This window comes from Pseudorasbora parva, chromosome 2 (assembly GCF_024679245.1).
Source record: "Pseudorasbora parva isolate DD20220531a chromosome 2, ASM2467924v1, whole genome shotgun sequence".
Taxonomy (NCBI): domain Eukaryota; kingdom Metazoa; phylum Chordata; class Actinopteri; order Cypriniformes; family Gobionidae; genus Pseudorasbora; species Pseudorasbora parva.
In genome coordinates this window covers 44,965,831-44,981,829 of record NC_090173.1, presented here as the reverse complement: position 1 = coordinate 44,981,829, position 15,999 = coordinate 44,965,831, and the positions used below count along the sequence as shown (strand labels likewise).

At 37.5% G+C, this 15,999-nt stretch overlaps 1 protein-coding gene across 2 annotated transcripts in view; it reads left to right on the top strand.

The window, feature by feature from the left end:
* Positions 1–15,999, top strand: part of LOC137045063 (voltage-dependent T-type calcium channel subunit alpha-1H-like) — a 55,442-nt gene that overhangs the window by 12,958 nt on the left and 26,485 nt on the right. Inside the window, exons 1-8 of one of the 2 annotated variants that reach the window (XM_067421532.1) lie at positions 1,690–2,702; positions 2,869–3,028; positions 5,931–6,234; positions 8,973–9,065; positions 9,769–10,234; positions 11,889–12,199; positions 14,654–14,805; positions 15,693–15,878. In XM_067421532.1, coding sequence (XP_067277633.1) covers positions 2,871–3,028; positions 5,931–6,234; positions 8,973–9,065; positions 9,769–10,234; positions 11,889–12,199; positions 14,654–14,805; positions 15,693–15,878 — 1,670 coding nt within the window. In that variant the 5' untranslated portion in view covers positions 1,690–2,702; positions 2,869–2,870. Of the gene's footprint in view, positions 1–1,689; positions 2,703–2,868; positions 3,029–5,930; positions 6,235–8,972; positions 9,066–9,768; positions 10,235–11,888; positions 12,200–14,653; positions 14,806–15,692; positions 15,879–15,999 lie in introns of those variants that run through there. The other variant, XM_067421525.1, reaches the window with a different exon arrangement.

Here is a 15,999-nt window from a genome sequence, read left to right as displayed (position 1 = left end):
TTAATTTTGACAGATACATACTATTTGCATCTCAGTATTGTTGTAAATTAATTGGATGCAATAATAACAGTGTAAAATATTATTTTTGTTAAAATTATTAAATGGATTCCGCCATTATTAATGGGACCTTCATAAAAGCCCCGCCTTAATAAAAGCCCCACCACCACCCATACACACACACACACCGACCCCTAACCCTACCCAATAAATGCTTTTATTATTATTAAATGTTTCGTTAGGCACTTTATTTCCACTTTTAGAACATTTTCTTATTTTTTTTATTTTATTTTAAGTAAATGCCTTTCCAATTTGATATGTGATGGAAAAAGTGATAAGAGAGCGAGCTCTGCAAAAGGCGGATTCAAACTCGGTTGATCACGTCAAAACCAAGATCCTTGAGCTTTAGATTGCACCACTGAAGGCGTTGATAAATGTGTGTTAGGTGGCGCTAGAATTACTAAACAGGGCAAATTAGCATGAGTGTGCAATCCCATAAAAGCGTTAATGGGAGTGGAAAGTTCTGCATGCGATCTACTGACGACATTCATTCATTCATTCGACTTTATTGTCCACCTTAGTGGAAATTTGTCTTCGACTTCTCCGAACAAAAATACATCAATGACACCACATTTAAACTTACATGCAAATTAAAGAACACAGATTACAGCCAGATCATGACCAATGCAATCTAACAAGAACAGCGCAAATTAGCGTCAGGTTTAAGACATGCTTTTTTTGGGCTGTAAATATTGGCGCAAATACAAATTAATTGATGAGCTCAAACCTTGTTAAATCATGTTGTGTGATTTCTTTCCATGTTGTGTGATTCCTTGTGTGAAATACTCTCCTCCCATACATGTTGCGTCTGAAAGCAAAAATCCTACAAATGCATATGTAATAAGTTCAGCTGCAAAAATAACTTTGTCCATGTCTCTTTACTGCAAAATGTTCACTGTCTTTAGTAAATCCTGACATATTTTTAAACTAACAATAATGGGGAGAAAAAAACAACTACAAAAGTTAAAAAAAAAACAGCTATTGTAACAGCGAATCAACAGTCATATAACAGTAACTGCATACATTCTTCATTCTGCAATGCATGTGGGTAACTCACAAATCCTGAACATTTCACACAATTTTAAATTCTTTCTTCCAACAACTGTTTCCCTAGATAGGGCAACATATAGGAGGATTCGGTTGGTCTCAATGTATTTTGAAGATAATCACATTTCTTAGTTTTGTAGGCAATGTGCTTGCTTTTTTACTGTGTATATCTAGTGCTCCTCTAGTTAAAAGAACTCATAAAAACTCACCTCATAATAATGTGTCCATTTGCAATATGATATATTTTAATTACAACATAGCTGAAATCTAATTCCCATTTATTTCTCAAAGTATTTAATTAAATTTCCCTCAATTTGTTTAAAAAAAATGTCCATTTGGTAGATTTTGAAACAGTTAAAGGGATACTTCACAGCTTTTTCATATTAAACTATGTTATTCCCTTAACTAAGACGAGTTGATAAATACCTCTCTCATCTGAGTGCGTGCACTTAATCTCTGACGCGTGGTAACCATCTGATAGCATTTAGCTTAGCCCACTAAGCCCAGTTCATTCACTATGGTACTAAACAGAGATCAAGTTAGAAGCCACCAAACACCTCCACGTTTTCCCTATTTAAATACAGTTATACGAATAATTGAATGATCAAGTATGATGACATAAAATAAAACGTGGAGCTTTTCTAAGCGGATTAAAAAGAAGAACTATAATGTAAAGCCCCGTTCACACCGCCAGCGATTTTGTCACTGCATGTCGCCAGCGCCAGAGATTTATGTCGCTAGTGGGCGTTCCCACTACGGGTTGCATATAAACGTCATTAAATATATTTGTACTATAGTACCGTTTTTATTACTAGTGTTTTGCAGAACAGAGCAAGTTATTAGAATACATACACACTGTACTGTAATAGGTAGACCATATTGCATGCAGTTTAGTCAAAACTTACTTTATATCCCCACAATCCCAGACACGTTTTTCCATGCATCATTTTTTTAAATGTGTCTCTGTATGTAGGCTACACAGAGACATATCGTAAAGAGCAGGGGACTTGCTAAAAGCTAATATCAACAACTCCTCCGGACACCGCAGTAAAGCAGACGGATCACGTGCACTCCACTGACTTCACTCCTATTGGTTGTCGCTCGCGAAAATCGCTTCTCGTTTGCATAAAGTTGAAATTTCTGAACTTTTGTCGCGTGTCTCGTGTCGCTTGACACGCCCACATTCTGTCGCCAACGGTCACTGTCGCTCGTGTCGCCGGAAGTCGCCAGCGCTCCATTGAAATGAATGGGATCATGTCGCTTTGTCACTGCGTGTCGCTGGCGGTGTGAACGGGGCTTAAGGCGGAATAGCACTTCTGAGAGTACTATGACTCGGCACAGTAAAAAGTCTCGGCTGAAACATTCTCCCTCACATATCCCCAATCCCCCCTATTGACAGAAATGAGAGTGGGAGGGGGAGATGTGAGGGAGTTTGTGTTCAACTATTGGTGTAACTGTATTTAAATAGGGAAAACGTGGAGGTGCTTGGTCGCACTTGATCTCTGTTTGGTACCATAGTGAATGAACTGGGCTTAGTGGGCTAAGCAAATGCTATCAGAATGTCACCGAGATTAAGTGCACGCACTGAGACGAGAGAGGTATGTATCAACTCGTCTTAGTTAAGGGAATAACATAGTTTAATATGAAAAAGCGTTGAAGTATCCCTTTAATGGTTAATAGAATGTTATGCAAACTTTAAAAGCAGTATAGAGTTTGCACAGGATAATTAAAATGCGTCTGTTTTCTTATGCCTTTGTGTTTCAGGTATGAGGATACTGGTGACTCTGCTTCTTGAAACTCTCCCTGCATTAGGCAACATCCTCCTGCTGTGCTTATTTGTTTTTTATATATTTGGAATTGTTGGGGTGCAGCTGTGGGCTGGAATTTTGAGGAACCGGTGTTTCATGCCAGATGACGTCAAAACGTAAGTACTGTCCTGGTCTTATTTAACGGGCAGCCTTCTTCCCCTCTTCTCCTCTTTTACCCTATCTCCGCTGGGAGCATATCAACGCTACCAGTATGATCCAAAGTGGCAGCAAACTGTTGCCAGCAGCAATGGCATTTCAGCCACTGACAGTCTTGTAAACTGAGCATTGCACCCTGGCGTCAAATCAGTGCTGGGCATTGGTCCCCGAGCACTGAAGGTACACACACCTCCAATAAAGGTACAAGAGTAAAATTACACAAAAGAGTCTCTGATGTAGGCATTGATGAGTACAGACTGCAGTTGTCAAAAAGGGTTTGAATTGTAAATCCTATATTTTGATGTAATGTGGGGAATTGGTGCTCTGTGAATGCATGCATTTGTGTAACGGCTCTGTAATTAAATTTTTCATCTGCCAGTTCTTATTTTGCAGGAAAGACGAGCTAATTTTTATTTAATTGAGATTAAATTATACTAAGCATGGCATATGATGGCAGTAAAAGCAGAGTTTTGACCCGTTTCAGCCTTAACATGCATTCAGTTGATTACCTTTTTTCTTAGCAGTACCATTTGTGACATGATATGAATCAAAAAGTGTCCATGATAAAGAAAAGGAAAACATAAAAAAAAAAAAAAAAAAATGTACTCTTTGTGTCCTGATGGTTTCAGATGGTTTTGAACAATATTTAAACAATTTTCAAGTTTAAATGTAATGACTCTCAAGCTGCTTTTCCAGGGTTTAAGTGAAAACACAACTGGAAACATTCCTTACATTCTAAGAACCAATCGGACTAACGGTGGTAAAGTGGCTTATATGTTGTGGTGAAACCGAAATAAAATGTGTCAACATCTTAATCCATATTTAAAAAAGTTTTAACTCGCTCGCGCAGCATTATAAACAGAAACGCTCTGTGTCAAGAGCTGCTCGCGTGAACACTGCACTTTGCTTAATTAAATATTTTCGAATCGTTTCGTTTAAAAGTGGACATTTCAAGCTTTCTATACGCATATTTGTCATGTCTGTGAGGCGAGTAGCTGCTGAGTTTCGGTTTATTTATGAGACGCGCGCTCCAGTTCATGAGCAATGAAAGCGATCACTCCCACGACTTCACCTCACGATTATAGTCTGCTATTTGCTTTTTATTTATTAAATCCAGGCAATTGGCCTAAGAAACCTTTTTTTTAAATTAAGATACAGTTTAAACAAAACGAAATAAATGCTTTCTACAAAACTTAATATTAAACTAAATAACCATCAAAATCATTTCTGACCCACTCGCATCTATTCACTTATCATAATCAGATGAAATGTAAAAATAATATAATATTTAAACATAAATATGAAGGAAAAAACACATTGTTTAATGGCTACAACAAAGTAAGCTACAGATAAATGAGCTGGATTTGAGCAAACATCAGTTTACCGGTGAGCGGATCATGAGCGCACGCGCGCCTGCGGATTATTGAGCGGAGTCAAGTCAACTTTATTTATAGCCTATAGCGCTTTTACAATGATGATTGTTTCAAAGCAGCTTCAAAGTGTTAAACATGAAAATATTGCAACAAAATTTTATTTATTCAGCTGTACAGTCGCTGTGGAGAAAACAGCGATGTTATCAACTCATTTAAGTTTATCAATGTAGTTTTATCATGAGCCTCACCAGTCCGCTTCGCTGCGCTTTGCTCATTACTGGCTCGTTCTCATCAAAACGCCCACGTATTGAACAATGGTCGGGTTTAAATCGGGCTCGGGCTCATAATTACAGTTAATGTGTCGGGCCTGGCCGGGCTCGGACACAACGTGCTCGGGTAGGGTCGGGCTTGATTTTTTTTGAGCCCGATCTAACCTCTACTTTCAGCATTGATGGTGCCTTTCCAGATGTGTAAGCTGCCCATGCCACACGCACTCATGCAACCCCATAACATCAGAGATGCAGGCTTCTGAATTGAGCGCTGATAACAACTTGGGTTGTCTTTGTCCTCTTCAGTCTGGATGACATTGCGTCCTAGTTTTCCAAAAAGAACTTCATATTTTGATTCGTCTGACCACAGAGCAGTTTTCCACTTTGCCACAGTCCATTTTAAATGAGCCTTGGCCCAGAGAAAACACCTGCGCTTCTGGATCATGTTTAGATAAGGCTTCTTTTTTGACCTATAGAGTTTTACCGGCAACGGAGAATAGCACGGTGGATTGTGTTCACCGACAATGTTTTCTGGAAGTATTCCTGAGCCCATGTTGTGATTTCCATTACAGTAGCATTCCTGTATGTGATGCAGTGCTGTCTAAGGGCCTGAAGATCCTGGGCATCTAGTATGGTTTTCTGGCCTTGACCAGAGCACAGAGATTGTTCCAGATTCTCTGACTCTTTGGATGATATTATGCACTGTAGATCATGATAACTTCAAAATCTTTGCAATTTTTTAGAGAAACTCCTTTCTGATATTGCTCCACTATTTTTCGCCCCAGCATTGGGGGAATTAGTGATCCTCTGCCAATCTTGAATTCTGAGAGACACTGTTACTCTGAGAGACTCTTTTTATACCCAATCATGTTGCCAACTGAGCTAAAAATTTGCAAATTGATCCTCCTGTTCCTTTACATTTGTAAATGTACATTTAGCTTTTCCAGCCTCTTATTGCTACCTGTCCCAACTTTTTGGGAATATGTAGCTTTCATGAAATCCAAAATGAGCCAATATTTGGCATGCCATTTCAAAATGTCTAACTTTCAACATTTCTTCTATATTCTATTGTGAATAAAATATAAATTTTAAAATTTATAAAAAAGATTTGTAAATGATTGCATTCCTTTTTTATTCACAATTTCTACAGTGTCACAACTTTTTTTAAATCGGTAAGCAAATGCCGTATATTTCACTTTGTTTTTTATCTGTTTCCACAGCCTTTATAATCTCTCCATGAGTTCATATTATATGGGTGAAGAAGGTGAGGACAACCCCTTCATCTGCTCCACCATCAGGGCAAACGGCATGCTGCGGTGCAGTGACGTGCCCCACCTCAACGAGGGTGTGGAGTGCACATTAAATCCACCTCCACTTGGGCATGCCTATGGGCTGAATGGGACCAACAACAGCTGCATTAACTGGAATTTATATTACAATGTGTGTGAGGCCGGGGAGCTCAACCCGCACAAAGGGGCAGTGAACTTTGATAACATCGGATATGCCTGGATTGCGATATTTCAGGTACATTCCTCTTGGAATCCTATTTTTTATCCCTTTTCCACATGTCACCAATGGTCTTATTGTTGGACACTCTGGGAGTGTGAATGCATTAGTAAGTGTTCTATTTCCTGAAGTCAAAGGCCCTAGTTATTCCAAAGATAGATGAGGCTTTTTACAACTTTTTATTGCTTGATTTTCTTCTTGAAAGAACAAAGTCTTGTTAAGCATGCTCCAACCACACCAAATAATTGAATCTCCTCTGAGCAAATGTCTGTTTTAGTCATTTCTGCCCCTTTCCTGGAAGGAGATGTGATGAGATTTTTAGATGGGTGTGGAAATTAAATAAGAAAAGAAAAACTGTCCCGCTGCATATTAACTCATTAGTACTTTCAATCCATCCTCATCAGAAGAGTTGAATCACCACACTGATGGCACAGACCCCTGTTTAAGACTATTTAATATGCACTGTCATGCCCTTGGTGGAGGGGTGCATTAGGCCCACTGTAAGGTCAATGAGACCTGGACAATGGAGCACAATGAGACCTGTAATAATTCTCGGTCTCATTTGTCCAAGTGGGTCAGTCACATGGTGTTCCTTTTTGCTGGGCTATCCGGTTGTTAAGGCTGACGTCATGCGGCAGCGCTTCCGGGTCCAAACGCTCTATCTTATACCACAATAAAAACTACAAACCGTGCTAATATACACACACAATGTGGTGTGATACTACAAAAAAGCTATAATCATAACCTTTTTCTCCATACCAAAAATCCAGATGGCCAGACAGTGATTCATCTTTTTTAAATCGTTAAAATATTAATGTATGTGACGCTGTGAGCACAGAGACTGTTGTGTAGACTGTAAGTATTTAAAATGTTCAACTTTTTTAAACGTTTGATGTTTAATATGAATAAATCGCGCTCAGAAACGGGCGTCAATGGCATTCTCAAGTGAAACGAGTTGAGGCTTGGACCCAGAAACGGCTTTCCTTACGTCACGATTTAACAAGTGGATAAAGATTGTACGGGGTATGCAATTATAAAAGAAGGCTTGAAGGGTTTTCACCTGTGTTGACATAAGATATTAATAGGACCTGGATTGTACTCATAAGATGACACCTTGGGGAGAAGGTTTTTGTTTTTTAGACCTTCCTATATAATAGTTACTGTAAAAAAAAATTTTGATTATTTTTTTTTATTGTCCATCATTTCAGATATTTGTAATTTGTCAGATATTTTCCTACATTATTTTAAATGTTGAAAGTATTAGTTAACTGTTAAGTTTTGCTGTCTATTAAATTTAAGCCACAAATACATTTATTTATTAACAACAACAAAAACTTTCCATAACCTATTTCCATCAGAGAATGCTATTAAACAATGTGTCGTTTGAGGTCTGTTGGAATTTTTGTTTTCAGAAAACAGAAACATGTAAGGGATAATCCACGGCTAGCCATGCATTAAAGGATTTTAATTCACGGCGTAGAGGCGAAGAACCCCCCGACGCGAAGCGGAGGGTGGTTGCTTCTAGGTCGTGCATTAAAATCATTTAATGCATGGCTAGCCGTGGATTATCCCGCTTATACCATGGTTATGTGCCAAGTTAAAAACAAGTTAAAGCTGTACTGATGTTTTTTGAGAGACGGGTTAAAATGACGGTTGTTTTCTTACGTCTCGTTAGTTCTAGCACACTGTCGCTTTAAATAAAGTAGAGCCATCGAAATGTTTTTATATGAACAAATTACCACATTTATTTAAAATCATTATAGAGAGAGAGAGAGAGACAGAGAGAGAGAGAGAGAGAGAGAGAGAGAGAGAGAGAGATGCGTTTGCGATCTCTTCATGTCAGTCTGAAGATCCCGTCGTTGCTTGAGCATATCGAACATAAATTAATGATTATTTAATGGATTTATTAAAATTATTTATGAATGACAGGCAACACTGCAGTGACAAGGCAATCTTTATTTGAACGAATCATCATTATGTAGCCTAGTGTGAACCCCGCATCAACCTATAAAGACACATTACATTTAATGCATTAAATTAAATAATATAGGTGCTCGAGTCTGTCAATGTAGGTGTCACGACCATCATAGAATGTAAAAAAACGCACGACACACGCCGACATGTTCCGCAACTCGGTGTATGCAGGTGTCATGTCAGTGTCAGTGTTGGTCGCGATAATGTCAGTGACATGACAATGAAGACCGCATGTGCCACGGATGTGCCAGCACGCGCAAAGTTATAGATATGTATACGTATACATATCTGCGCTTTATTGGCTTCTGTGTGTCACGTCATGTCTCATGTCACTTAATGTTGCCATTGATATGTATACATATCTGTGGCTGATACTGCCAGTGTTTATAGTGGCGGATTAATTTCGAACTGTAATCAAACTGACTGGAACTACCTGTGCATTAAACGGTTTTACTGCACACCTTCCAGCCAATCAGAATCGAGTATTAAAACAGACCATGGTATAATTCACAAATATTCTCCAGTGATGTGTGTTTATTGTTGAACAAAGTTAGCAGGTAAGTCAAAACCAGTTAGATTGTGAAAAAATACAGTTTTGCAGGCTTTCCATTCCACAAGCAAACTCTCAAAACTCAGTGTTTGAGCCACCAGCAATCTGCACAGTTGGAAATGTGTGCCAGGCCCCTGAGACTGCTATTCTTTAGGGCCAAACTCAAGATAATGATCACTTAAATCTTCCATCTCACAGCATTTCTTCTTAATTTCTCTTCTGTTTTTTGCAGGTTATTACTTTGGAAGGATGGGCGGACATAATGTATTATGTCATGGATGCGCACTCCTTTTTCAATTTTATATATTTTATATTTCTTATTATAGTAAGTATACTGTAACACGTTTCATATTTTCAGCCTGTTTCACGCCATATACATGAGTAGAGCACAATGACAGGAAGTGGAATTTATTAAATTACAATTCAGACAAATTTAACTGGTCTATACGTTTGTGAAGTATTAAGTAGTATTTACAAATGTACAGGTGACATTACAAATAGATCTGATACTCAGCTTAAATGAACCTTATTTAGAATCTGTCCTAAATTTGAATTCAAATGCAGGAATTTTACTTGAGAATGACTTTAAAATTACAGCTCAGTTCCTGAGTTTGAACTGAGCAGAACCCTGGTTAATATGAATGGTAAAATATACACACAACATTGATAATAATAAGAAATCAAATCAGCATTTTAGAATAACTTATGAAGAATCATGTGACACTGAAGACTAATGTAATGATGCTGAAAATTCAGCTTTGTCATCACAGGAATAATTACATTTTAAAATATATTAAAAATATTATTAATAATTAATTCTTTAATGCAAAATAATAATATTTTACAATACTGCGGTTTTACTGGATATTAGATTTTTTTTAAATGCAGCCTATGTGAGCATTAGACAAACATTTGAATTATAGTGTGTGCACTACTTACATGTGAGGTGTAAAACAAGCATTAAATAGGCATTAAAGAGACTCCACATGTTCATAATGGTAAACTAAAGTGACCTTTGTGTCCCTCAGGTCGGTTCCTTCTTCATGATAAACCTGTGCCTGGTGGTAATAGCAACCCAGTTTGCTGAAACCAAGCAGTGTAAGAGCCAGCAGATGCAAAATCTTGCCAGATACTCTGAGCTGGGGAGCTGCTACAAGGAGATGCTCGAGTACATCAGCCGCCTGTACCGGAAAGTCTGGAAGAACAGAAACAAAGTACACCCCATCAGCGTGCTGAGTGGAGGAGGAGGAGCAGGAGGAGGAGGCAGTGGCGACGGGGTCACCGGTCACAGCATGTCCATTCACAACCTATTGGAACAGCACCAACAACAGCACCTCAGCAATGGCAACCCCAGTCCTGTGGCCTCTACTGGACCCGGCGAGGCTCTGGAAATGGTGTCGAATGGGAACTATTATGGGGGAACTATTAACTACCCAACCATCTTCCCAACCATGGATCCTTTTGAGAAGCTACACCAGCTCATAGGAGAACATAGTAAGTTTTTCATAGACTTCATTTCCACTTCCAGTCAGGTCTATTTGTATTCGCCCTATACAGCCTGTTTCAGGTTAAAGAAAGGCATTCTGAGAAATAATTGTCAGGCAGCCCTTTACGAATGCGACAGAAAATCGATACTTCAAATGTTAAAGTCATTAACACCATCTTTTAAGGAGTGAGGCAATAGCCAGCACTCCAGCGATTGCGGCCATCAAGCCCTTTGAAATCCTATGTTAACCGTTGATTCCTTTTGTTAGACAGAGGCAGCTGGCTTTTTTTGTCATTGGAGGGAAAAGATCAGTTGGTTTTCAAGGGTTCAGGCTGCTGGGGGTTCTAGCTGAGTAGCATTAAAGATTTAGTTTACCCAAATAAATAAAAAATTCTCATCATCTCATGTCTTTCCAAACTCAACTTAATATTTACCACAGCTCTCATTTAATCCAAATTCACATATTCATGTATGTCTGTAAGACATCAGTGATCAGAAATGCCACTAGCTTGATAAAACTGGGAGTAAATGCATAAAGTCAAAATGCACTAAAGGCTGAGTTGAATTTTCTGTTTAATGTAAGTCAAAATTGACATTAAATGTTGAGTTTTGTCTGTCTGACACAGAATAAGAGGCAAAACACTTAGCATGAACGAAAGACGAGTAGACCGTTTTCTTACTACAGTATTAACCAAAAAATAATATCAGAAGTTCTTTGTACAAGCTGTTACACTCCTTTAGGCAAATTTTCAGAAATATGAAAGATTTGGAAATGGTGAAAAATTTGGATGGAAATGCAGTATCTGGTTCTTCTGTGTTTTTTTAACATTTCTTTGTCCTAAGAAGTCAAAGATAACAAAAAAAGGTTTGGTTTCCAACATAAGTTAAAATCATACAGGTTTGAAAGACATGGGAATTTAGCAGACTTTATTGTTTTTTTTGGTTGATTGTTCCTTTAAATCTATAACATGTAAATGACTTTCAGTTATACATTTACAGCAGGAGCAGCACATTTTGTCCCAGTACTACATTACTGTTTGGAATAAATAAGTAGAATTTAGCACATTTGGTTTTGCATTATATCATTTGTTCAGCCCCAGAGAACCAAGGCAACTCTTTAAGTTTTCATTTCTACATCAGTCTGTTGCAGAATGACTATTTGTGGATTTCTGTATCCGAATATATTGAGCACTGTCCTGACTGTGACTAGAATATAAACCAATAGACTTACTAGTTAAAGTAACTGGTAAAGCAGGACAAATTAGGTCTAGATACTATGTGTAATCATTGAAGTACATGACCTTACAATACACATTAGGTTAATTGTAAGATCTATTAAAGTTTGAGTTAAATTCCAGGTTGAATAAATCATGTGAATGATAAATCATGAGTCAGACAAATCAGCTATTGGTGTCTGGGAATGTTACTTTTAAAAGTAACATGATTACAGTATTGCATTACAAACTGCAGTATTAAACATAACTAATTATGATATGGTCTTTTTATGTGAAGTAATGTAAAACACTTCATTAACATTTTAATTGTACCCTTATATATAAAATGCATGTTTGCTTCCTAAAGCAAATGTAATGGTTCATTCATGTTTCCTTAATGTATTGAAAGGTAGCAACTGTTGACTGACTGTGCTTTTCCCCCCTGTAGGCCACAGTCGTGTGCTGTCGCAAATAGCAGGTGTGGTGCCCGCTCAGATGCTCCTTGAGCTCCTGAGTTGCCCATTTTGTGCAAGGGCCCTAGAGACCATCGATCTGGAGCTGACTGATTCAGAAGGGGAGATGGTCTCCAATGGAGCAGAGCCCAGCCGAGCAAACACCCTTGCGATCCGCCTGCCTCAGTACTGGGAGAACTTCCGGGACAAACTGACCCAAATAGTGGATAGCAAATATTTTAATCAAGGGATCATGTTTGCTATCCTTCTCAACACACTCAGTATGGGGATTGAACACCATGATCAGGTGAGTGCAAGTGTGGGTTCCTTCATGAATATTCTGAATGCTTCCATTGCTTTAATAGAGTGTGTTCCATTTTATTGGCATGAAGACAATTGGTTTTTAATAGGTTTTTGGTTAAATGCTTGCAATACAGTCTTTGGCTAACACAAGCTCAAGACATTTTCACATTCTATTCTGTGATGTAAAATACATCAGTATTAATGTACCGCCCTTGTAATTTTATTAAAGCTTTTACTTTAAAAAAGTCTTTAAAAAGGCAGCTGCTAACAGATGGCTAAATGAGGGCTAGGAACAGGCAAACTCCTTTTCTCACTAGTCAGCTTTTACAGCTTTGCTGTGTTTTTATTGCACTTTTGCTCAAAGTTTCAGGGGAAATGTTTTTTTAAATCAAGAGTTTTTAAAAAAGCTTACTGGTGGTGACGAAGTCGTGTATGTGGTGTAGTATAATATAATACATTGTTATTTTCTACAATAATTCAGAATCCAGTGTGAAAAAATCATTTTAGCTTTTCTAGGTTGGCCTATAAAATGTCATAACTGTAGTGCTTCATATCAATTGTTGTAAAGGAAAAATATAATGGTTTATATAATGATTGTTAAAGACGATCAAAGGAAAAAAAAGTAGTCATTTGCAATTAAACTAAATGTCTTTGTGACATGCACAGAGGTTAGCTATCTATTTATTTTTCATCTATAAACAATGATGAGGATTTGTAGTCTTATTGGGCAAACAGATCTCCTGGTTACATAACTGTGTTGTGCTGCAATGCCTCTGACAGCACCTCTATCTCTCCTCACCATGTTATTGGGATGTTACTACTCATGGTTTCGCACCCAATTCTGTGGCTTGACATTTAGCCTATCTGATAGAGGTCTCACAGAAAGGAATGTGTGTGGAAGCAATACTGACATTTTCTGCAGCTGGTTTTAAGGACAATACTGAAGAATTGAGTCTTCTTGTGTATAAAACAGAATAATGTTATGCAGTGGAATTAAACATTTACTGACATTGTTGTAATAGTAATAATGTTGGATTAACAATATAGATAGCACAATGGCCTACTGCCAAGGTTTTGGTTAGTTGACTCAAGTGCTAAGATACAATTTGTTATGCCTTGCAAAGTGTGCTGTACTAAATGTTGCTGTAATTTTGGTTTATTTAAATATGATTTAGTTTACTAGCTTATTACCAGCTTTCTAACACAAAAAAATGTCAAAATGAGGGTGGTGTGCAACAAACTTCCACATTCTATAAAACAGATTGCATTACTTCCGGGTTAGGTGTTTTATGTGTGCTTCATTTAATATAGATATTTTACTCTAGACACCTTCAAAGAAGCAAGCAAAGGTGAGCATAACCAATGACCATTGTTTTCTTCTTCTCACTAACATTAAGGTATTTAATTTGAATAAAATGACAACAATAAAAGCTAGGTCAGCTGATTACCTTAAAAGTCTATAGAGATCGCCGTCAGTTTGTACAGCCGATGAGTCCCGGTTTCCTGTTTGTTTATGTGATGTTCGGCATAGAGCCTAATGCGTAAAGAGATTGTGATTAATATTGTTAATCTGCTATAAGTTAGTTTGTAAAGCGATTGATGTTCTGTGTCTGGGAGAGAGTGGAGCCTGGCGTGCTTATAACAATTCAGTAGTAGGAATTATTAACTAAAAATAAACTTATTTAAATAAACATAAAATTATCCTCTAAATGAGGAGAGAGAGAGAGAGAAAGAGAGAGAGAGAGAGAGAGAGAGAGAGAGAGAGAGAGAGATTGCCCGTAGCAAGGGTGATTGTCTAACAGTTTGACATATTGATTTGATAACAGTGTGTTAATGTGAACAGTATCCAGGTGAATGCTACTCTTATAATGGGCAGCAGAACTAAAAGCTTCATACCATTTATGCCTTCTTTAGAATGCGTTCATTGATTTGCACTGTGCTAAAGAACTGAAGAGTGCAGTGGTAATTCTAAAGAGTTGGTACAGTCTGCATCAGCAAATGTAATGAAACTAATTCTCTGGCCATGAAACTGCTTATGATGGACAGATTTTAGAAGTAGTGTGGCTTTGCTCTCAATAAAAAAGCTTATAATGCTTAGGGTTTAATTTTGCTTATCCAAGCTCAGCGCTGGAGCTGTTTGTGTAAAAGTGAACAATTGTAATTTCTTCATAAGTGAGCTGAAATATCTTTCTCATTTGGCCCAGAGGTACTGTGTTAAATAAACACTCCATTTATCATTTGACTGTGCTCAATAGTTTTGCAGTTCTCTGTATTTATATACAGTACTCTGACTCCCACCCTCAGGCATTTCATGTGATGATGTGAGAGTAAAGGTGTGTGAAGGTTCCATTATGAGGCTCAGTGATTAAGGTCACTCACATGTTGTATTCCCTGCAGTATCTTGGCATGACTTTGGTTTGCAGAAGGTAATGAGGTGTGGCTCTGTTTCCTCTCACAGCCCGAGGTGTTGACAACTATTCTGGAGATCAGCAACATCATCTTCACTTGCATATTTGTCCTTGAGGTTTTTTCCAAACTGCTGGCCTTTGGTGTCTTCAAATACATCATGAACCCCTACAACGTATTTGATGGAATTATTGTAGTCATAAGGTAAGATCTATATCTATATCTATACCCCTGTTGAATAATCCAGCATGAATTCCATGCTGGTCCAGGCTGGCCAGAGCTGGTATAGTGTTGGTCTATAGTGTAGGTCTGTTCTCAAGCAAAACCGATCTGGTGTAGCTAGTCCTTCCACTTTTTATGTTGGTGACCAACAACCAGTCCCAGCATGCAAAATATACCTTATGCTGGTCACCGACAATGCTGGATTTTTCAGCAGGGAATTATATTATATATTATATATTTATTTTATATTGTAACATTCAATAACTCACTACTTTTTTTCAATGTTTTTGAAAGAAATATTTTATGCTCATCAAAACTGCATATATTGATCAATAATTTTCTAAATTCTTATCAATATCAAAAACAGTTGTTCTGCTTTATATATATATATATATATTTTTAGTATTCTTTGATGAATAGAAAGTTAAAAAAAAAATTGATTTATTTGAAATAGAAATTTTGTAACATTATAAAAGTCTTTACTGTAATTTTTTATCAGTTGGCTGGATCCTTCCTGAATAAAAGTATTAATATTAGTATATTTCTTACAACAACAGCAGCAAAAATTTGTATTGACCCCAAACTTTTGAACGATAATAGATAATTAAATATTTTAATAAAATTATACAATAAATATTAAAGATTTTGTGATGATGAAATGAAACATAATGATCATTTTACTCATTTAAAAAAGCTACCCAGATGCTATTGTGAAAGATAGTAGGCATTTTAGCAGGGCTTCTTGTTAAAATGCATATTGTGCTTGTAAGCATACATGCATACGCAATGTGGAGGTTGTGGTTTTTTCATCTGAACTATTAAATGTATAAACTCTAATTACTAAATATAACCATGTGTTTTGATGGCAGTGTGTGGGAGATCCTAGGGCAGATGGATGGTGGCCTTTCAGTGCTGAGGACATTTCGTCTCCTCCGTGTTCTCAAACTGGTGCGCTTCCTCCCTTCACTGCACAGACAGCTGATGGTGCTGATGAAGTCCATGGAAAATGTGGCAACATTCTGCATGCTGCTCATGCTTTTCATCTTCACGTTCAGGTGCAGACCACACCCACACCCTCATTCAACCAGTTAGAACCAGGCTTGTTGCACAATGTCCCCAACACTATAGCTAATCCTGACAGAATTATTTAGAAAACACTGTGCTACATTAATGCAT